At 42.6% G+C, this 7,846-nt stretch overlaps 1 protein-coding gene across 3 annotated transcripts in view; it reads right to left on the bottom strand.

Moving 5' to 3' along the window:
* Positions 1-1,808: 1,808 nt before the first annotated feature.
* The window catches only part of ING3 (inhibitor of growth family member 3), a 40,414-nt gene continuing 34,376 nt past the window's right edge, over positions 1,809-7,846 (bottom strand). For 2 of the 3 annotated variants that reach the window (XM_038752416.1, XM_038752418.1), the window contains exons 9-12: positions 6,947-7,137; positions 5,449-5,641; positions 4,173-4,211; positions 1,809-2,565 (exon numbers count right to left, since the gene is read on the bottom strand). In XM_038752416.1, the coding sequence (XP_038608344.1) occupies positions 2,449-2,565; positions 4,173-4,211; positions 5,449-5,641; positions 6,947-7,137 (540 nt within the window). In that variant the 3' untranslated portion in view covers positions 1,809-2,448. The remainder of the gene's footprint in view (positions 2,566-4,172; positions 4,212-5,448; positions 5,642-6,946; positions 7,138-7,846) is intronic. The other variant, XR_005452530.1, reaches the window with a different exon arrangement.

Here is a 7,846-nt window from a genome sequence, read left to right as displayed (position 1 = left end):
TCAAGTATAACATAAAATTGTATACATCAGAGTCTGAATGTGCACTTCACAATACCAGATAAACCCAGTGTGCTCCTCAGTGTCTCACGGTGCACAATTGGGGCACGTGTCCTGGGCTGAGGTAGCTCCATTCTGGGCCCCATTATATATATGCATATATAATGATCGGCTCTAACGAGGGCATTGCCGTTACCAACCAGGTTCACAAAATTTTGGTTTACATGATCACGTCGTACATTTGCTTAAAACAAAATCATCCCGGAATTCCAAATGAAAGATCAGGAGACGGAAGTTGCTAAGTACAGCCCGATTGAAAGGTCACAGATTTTGAAGCCTTCAACTTCCAACCATCCACCCTTGACAAAGTGTGGTGTTTTTTTTTTTCCATTTTTACAATCCATCTAGTGAACAAGAGAAACGCACCCACTGAAAATGCCTCGAGTGGCTGGAGCCGGGTGGGAAGCGGCTTGGCTTAGTGTTAAGAGCAGGGGCCCGGGTTCTAATCCCAGTTCTGCCACTTGCTTGCTGCGTGGCCTTGGGAGGGCCACTTAACGTCTCTGTGCCGCGGCCTCCTAACCTGCAAAATGGGGATTCGAAACCCGTTCCCGCTCCTGCTTACACTGCGAGTCTGATTCAGGACTCTGCCTGGCCTGATAATCGTGTATCTACACCCGTGCTTAGTACAGTGCTTGGCACATAGGGAGCTCTTAACAAATACCACCAGTGTGATTATTACTACTACTATAGTGCAGTTGGGACTGACTGAGGGCTTCATTTCAATCAGTAGCCATGGACTGGATAGGAATCCTTAACCTATCCCCAAGGATCAGAGAACCAACGAGTTGGATGGCATAACCAAACAATGCCGGGGAGCCATCAGGGCTGGCTACGGACAAAACTCGCTTAAAAGGAAAGTTGGTTCTCGTATACAAACGAGCTTAAACTGGTTGTACTGTGTGGCCGGGGCACTGTTGACGTTCAAGAGCAATCCCTCGGTTAAAAAAGGCTTCCAATATCGACAGGTATCAGAAAATAAAAACGCCCGAGACGTCTTTTTAAAGGATTTTCCACTATAAAGGTAATTTCCACCAATCCAGAGCCCAACAACCCCTTCCCCCACATCTAGATTTAGAATTAAACCAGCACTCGCTCAGGAGCTTCTGAATTCTGTTGGACTTAAAGTCACAAACCCAACCTTTCGTCTTTGGGAAAGAGGGAGGGGATCACCTCAGTTCTGACAGAGGGAAACAGAATCCTATAGCGGCTTTAGGCCTGGCTGAAATCAATTCAACGATAGAATCAGAACTCGAACCTACTTTTAACACCCGGTTCACTTGGACCACATTTTCTCAAGGGTTGGAATTTCTAACCACCTTTCTTAGTTCATCAATAGCTACCAATTTCTCTTTTCTCCCTCAGACTATGACATCGTAGCCTGAAGCAGATCCTACAAAAATACATTTGCATTAAAATGTCTATTAAAAGGTTCCCCGCCCCCCACCCCCGCATTTCATATCACTGATTCCAAATAACAGGAAAACAGAGAACTTCAGAGCAGGCTGTGTCTTCAGTCGCTAACTTTTCTCAGAAACAGGGAAGTAAAGTGAAAAGGGACTTGGACTTAAGACATTTTCACTGTGATTTCTATAAGCAGGTAAATCATAAATACCAGCAATTTTAAAAATGTTTTATTTGAACACCTAATACAATTCCAATTTTAAGGATTACTCGCACAAAAAAATAAACACATTTGGTATAAAAATTTATCACTTTTAACACCCCCCTCCCCCCAACGCCCCACCCCTGCCTCATGAACTGCCCCATCTTTGGGGGCAGAAACATATAAAGACTAATGGCACAGATTAGTTTTTACTCTACAGGAGTTTCTGTTTATGTACCCGAGTACTCTAGAGGACACCAGCCCATATTATTCATGAACCATTTTCTTCAGCCTGCTGAATTTAGTTTCACAAAGAAACAAAGCTATAAAGGCATTTTAAAAACCATTTATCTTTTTCGAAGCACTGACTTTTTTTGCGACCACTTATATACATAGTGTTACAGGACAGCTCTGGAGTACAGCTCAGGACATGCAGCAGAATATACCTGTTGAATATAAAATACTTCTCTTCGAATCTTCATCGTTGGAATTCTTCGACGCCTAAATCACAGAATGCCCGTTACCTTGAGAAAACGGTTGGAGAGAACAAATGTCTGCGTATGTTGGCCAATGAAATATTCCAAGGCTAACTGGAATAGTATTTATAACACACCAGAAGTGCATAAATAAGTTACTTACATTATTAAAACACGACTAGTAAAATGAATAGTTCATGATCTTATAAGACTGCCTATCCCTTAAGTGGTTACCAGGAAATGTGATAGTTTTAAGTCCTGTAAAAAAAAAATTTAGCATGAAGTTTTTGTTTTTGACGGAAGGTCAAAACTTTATTTGTGTCTACTGCCTCTTCTCTTCATTGCAGCAGTACATTGTGGGCAGTACCATTTTCCTTTCGGTGCCTCGGACAATCCAACACATCCATAATGGAACCATTCTATAGGACACTATAAAACAAAATGACAAGAACAATAACGATTAGAATAGCTGCGGAGAAAAATACCCGATGTTCTGAATTTTTTCTCAGTCTTTTAGACTGTGAGCCCACTGTTGGGTAGGGACTGTCTCTCTATGTTGCCAATTTGTACTTCCCAAGCGTTTAGTACAGTGCTCTGCACATAGTAAGCGCTCAATAAATACGATTGATGATGATGATGATGAATTTGAATTTAACAAGAAAAACTAGGATCGTGGAAGTGCTTCTACTGCCCCGTTCGCTTTATCCCTGGGAATAAGGGGGGTGGGGGGTAGGGAGTTTGGGTTTAAGCACCAACACTTCCTAACATCAAGAACAGAAACAACTCCCGGCGACTAGAATTCCAGTTCACGCCTCCATTCTGGACACCAGCAATGGCAAGACAACAGAAATTAGAGCCCTGGAGCCCGAGTTTTAAGTTACTTTCTGTAAGCTTTGGGCAGTAAAAGAAGCATATATTTTCTCTTTATCTTTAAGCTGCCTTGCAGATCTACAATTCTACTGTGTCGTGAATACTTGACACTGGCCACTTCACACTTGCCCGATCAATCAGTCAACAGCATTTTTCAAGCATCTGCACTGGGTGAAGAAAGCGGCACTGTCTTAAATGCAGGGAAGATTACGGACCCTTGGGTTCAAACCCGGTCCTTGGTCACAGGGGATTTCCAATTAAAAAGGGAGTGGTGGGAGTGAAAGACACGCTTGAATATTTACAATGCTCAGTGCTCCTCTGGCAGAGCATAAAAATAGACCAGATGGGGCTGAAGACCAGATGAAAAGCACAGAAAACAGTAGGTAGACTATCTCTCCCACTAGACTTTCCAAGAACAGAGATCACAACTCTTGCTTCACCTAGATGCTCCCCAAACACCTAATTCAGTGCTCTGCCATGTCGGGTACTCAAAACTGTTGACATAAGTAATGAAACTGAACTCCATCACATAATGGTATTCTGCTTCAAAAAAAATCCATACCCAAAGTAGTCTTTCCAACAAAACTCCCTTCTTAACCTAGAACACTTCTTGTTCCCTGGCCCCTTACGTATGAGAGGAAGCAGAGTGGGAAAACCATGGGAAAGAGGAAATAAGCACATTCCCATTGAACCTCACAACCCAAAAGCAATCCCCGATTAGAGTCAAAGCTCCTTGTGTACAGGGAATGAGTTTGTTTTGTACTCTCCCAACCACTTAGTGAGTTTAAATATCATTACACCTACCGCTATTGAGCGGACACATTTTTCTGATTTCAAGTTCTGATTTTTTGTGACTGTGAAGACCATGAAAACTTGATTTGGGGTTTGGAAGCTCACTACTTGGAGTTGGTTCAGCTGAATGAAGGTTTAAAAAAAATTCAAGCTAGAGAAGTTTTAGAGTACTAAATGGCCACTTGGAGAGATTCTGGCAATTCACGCATTGTCAGTGTCCATGTGGAATGGTATTCCCTGACCCCCAAATAAAACACAGAAAAGGCTTCTTTCAGACAACTAGTTTGCATAAAAAACCCCAAAAAAGACAAAGAAAACATCACAGACATTATGGAGTCATTAATTTCTTCAATCACAGTTCATGTTATACTTACATCTTGGTTATCGCATCCCACCATTTCACCGTAGGATACCTGGTTTAAAAGAAAATTGACAAGAAACTTACAAAACAAGTCTATATGGCACCTTGAAGGAAACTGACTTAAACTGAATAGTACCAAATGACTACAGTATACAGATGCCTGGAATATAACAGACGGGATTTATTTCAGCTTGGACAATGCCTAACTTTCATTCCTTGAATTTTAATGAGGTAATTGTAAACAATTTTTAATCGACACAATATTAATTCAGAAAGAAAGCCTGGAAAATAAAGAGGTCCAAAATAAAACCTACATGTGCATGTAAAACAGCAGATATTTATAAGAAGTAACAGAATTTAATCCAGTTTTTTCCTCTGCCATCCTGAAGGGGTATGATAAGGACTCTCCTAAGCAACAAAAAGGGAAAATCCTCCCTTCTAGCTATCCTAAGGTCTCCATCTGAGTCAAGGGAGAATTGTTATGCATTTTGATAACATGATGACGGGGAGTTAGGAGTGCTCTTCAGATAACACACAGCCACAAGGATAGAATACAGTGCAACTTCTGAAGAAGTGGTTATACGCAGGTGTGTCACATGACTGAAGGCCCCAGTTTCCTTTAATATGGGGTTCATCGGGAACATAACCCCCATGTTTAGGAAAACTGGAACATCCAATAATAATAATAATAATTATGGCATTCATCAGTGCTAATTATGTGCCAGGAAATGTGCTAAGCACAGGGGTAGATATAATAGGGTTGGACACGGTCCCTGTCCCACATGGGGCTCCCAGTCTTCGTCCCCATTTGACAGATGAGGGCACTGAGGCACAGAGAAGTTAAGTGACTTGCCCACAGTCACACAGCAGACGAGTGGCAGAGCCGGGATCAGAACCCGGGTCCTTCTGACTTGTGCTCTATCCACTGGGCCGTGCTGCATCTCTAAAAAGGAACCATCTATTTTGCACATCTAAGCACACACTTAGTGCCGTGAATGTGGGGGCTCTTTACGGCACCATTAAACACTCAGTTTCCCGAAAAGGATTTCCAGCCCCAAATTATCGGCTCATTTTTCATTTTGCTAAACAGTCCATTTTTTCTACAGCCTCCGGTTCCGCCTCAGACAGATGACTGAGACCAGATAATAACTTACTACGGGGTGAAAGGTTATCGCTGGGCTGTCATAAATGAAAAAAAAAAAGCCACAAAAACAAAACAAGCTTTTGAAAAATGAGTTGGCTTTGCCAGGTGCTCGTTCCCCAGTCCGTTTGGTTACACGGTTACTGACCTGATTGCAAATACAGTAACGTGGCTCATTGGGGTCATAAGTCCAATCCACCTGGTTGTTTGAGTCGGACTCGGGTATTGCTGCTGTTTGGTGAGACAGTTCTTGTGCGAGGGCCGATGACGATGAACACGACGACAAGGAGGAAGAGGATGAGGAAGATGACGACTGCTGGTTTGAAGACTTGTTGTTACTTCTGAAAAAGTCCCAGTTTGATTTTCCCATCAGTCCAAAAAAAGGCCCCCGAAAGGATCAGTTCGAGACTCTAGGAAGACCCCTGGCCAACTGACTTTTAATAATGAAAGTGTGGCTTTTTGGGTCGATTTTTCATTTTCACTGCAAATGGGGATGGTAACTGAAAAATGGGCAACCACTAAGCTCAATAAGTTATTATTATTGAGAAGCAGCATGGCCTAGTGGAAAGAGCATGGGCTTGGAAGTTAGAGGCAGTGGGTTCTAATCCCAGCTCCGCCACTTGTCAGCTGTGTGACTTTGGGCAAGTCACTTCACTTCTCTGTGACTCAGTTACCTCATCTGTAAAATGGGGATTAAGACTGTGAGCCCCACGTGGGACAACCTGATAACCTTGAATTTACCCCAGCGCTTAGAACAATGCTTGGCACAGAGTGAGCGCTTAACAAATACCATCCTTATTATTATTTAATATTTATTATTTGATCAAAGTTGGCCCCATGGTAACTGATAACAACAATAAATTCATTAGGAATTTGGGGTGTGCCAAATACTGTGTTAAGTGTTGGGGAAGATACAAGATAATCAGAGCAGAACCCAAGTTCACATACAGTGCATGATATGTTGCCAACTTGTACTTCCCAAGCGCTTAGTACAGTGCTCTACACACAGTTAATGCTCAATAAATACGATTGGTTGATTGATTGATTGATTGATCTAGGAGGGAGGGAGGGCAGAAATTCCATCTACATTTTAAGGATGAGGAAACTGGGGCATAGAGAGGCTAAGTGACTTGCCCCTGGTCCCCCAGTAGACCAGAAACAGTGATGAGGCAAGACACCAGATCCATTAGCTCCCAGGCCCATTTGTCTTTCTAGTAGTCTCCCTGATTCAGTTACAGAAAATACTTTTTAAAGCACTGGTATCACCTAGAACCATTTGCAAGTTGCCCTTTGACTACTTCTCCAAAGGAGGAAGCAAATCTAGAGCTGAGGCCTGGAAACCAAAATTCTAGAGATTATTCTTTAAATGCCCCACATCCATCAAGCTATTAGATTTTCAATATTCCCAAACGAAAGATCCGTATTAAAGAGAAGCAGTAGTAAAGTACAGGCAGCTACTGACGGCTCGCGGGACTGTTATGCCGATTTCCTGGAAATGCTTCCCTAGCTTTCTCAGACCTTTAAGAGCGGCTAAGCTCTTAAAAATCCCACAGAGCTTTCCTTAAAATCTCAGGGAAGGGAGATTCCACAATCGCCCTCAGCAGCTCAACCTCCCTCATCATGTCAACTAAACTCAGGAAACTTACTTGCTTTTTCGGCCACTGCGGGAGTCTGTTGTTGATGAACTCAACGTCTGTGTTAACGTAGATGCCAATGCTGATGACGAATAGCCAGTCGATTCTCTGGCTAATGAAAATTCTCTTCCTAGCTGAAAGTCATTATTCTTAAAAGCTTCATAGCTGGCTTTTAAACTTGATGTTCTTCTTCCTTCTTTCATCTGAAATAGCCAGGGAATGACAGTATTAGAATATAAAATCTTAATTTGTCAATGCAAAAGTCAGGAACTATTTTTTTTTCTCGGGTTCTTGTTACACTATTTCGACTTTCCTCTCTTTGCTGTTGTTGAAAACCAACGTTTTCACTTAAACACGAAAATAACAAAATCAGGTATTAGGGAAGTTACGAAAATAAGCACTTATCCAAGCACTGAGGGCATCAAAATAAGAGCGAGGGGGATGGTGCATTCTTGGGGAGCCAGAAGGCCTGAAGGTCCATGCTTTAAACGCCTGAAGTTGCAGAAAACACTGGGGAAGCAGTGTTAAGCCCACTTGGACAACATGGTGATAAGGATTCTGACATCAGCACGGGACAGGGGGATGCCAAACTCGGCTCCCCGCATCCTTTCCCCACTCGAGGTGAGGGGACTCAGTCAGCAGATTAACAGCGGGGAGAATTATAAAGAGGAAGAATGTTTCCCTCTTTGAGGGGACAGGTTAAAAAGTAACCTTGATGCTTGGTGTGAAAATTCACACCGGATATCAAAAACCATGTCTTAATAAACACAGAAGGACGTCGGTTTATTGACACTCTCCTCGTTCCTGCAAGTTCAAAGGAAGCGGCAGTTAACCACCTGCTGGAACTACGGGCCTGCTGATGCCAACATCAGTACTCATCAGGCTGCTGGTTTCCCTCAACTTGTAAACCCT

Source organism: Tachyglossus aculeatus, chromosome 10, assembly GCF_015852505.1.
Source record: "Tachyglossus aculeatus isolate mTacAcu1 chromosome 10, mTacAcu1.pri, whole genome shotgun sequence".
NCBI classification, from domain to species: Eukaryota; Metazoa; Chordata; class Mammalia; order Monotremata; family Tachyglossidae; genus Tachyglossus; species Tachyglossus aculeatus.
Note: the sequence above shows the minus strand (reverse complement) of the source record. Positions and strands in the feature narration are given on the sequence as shown.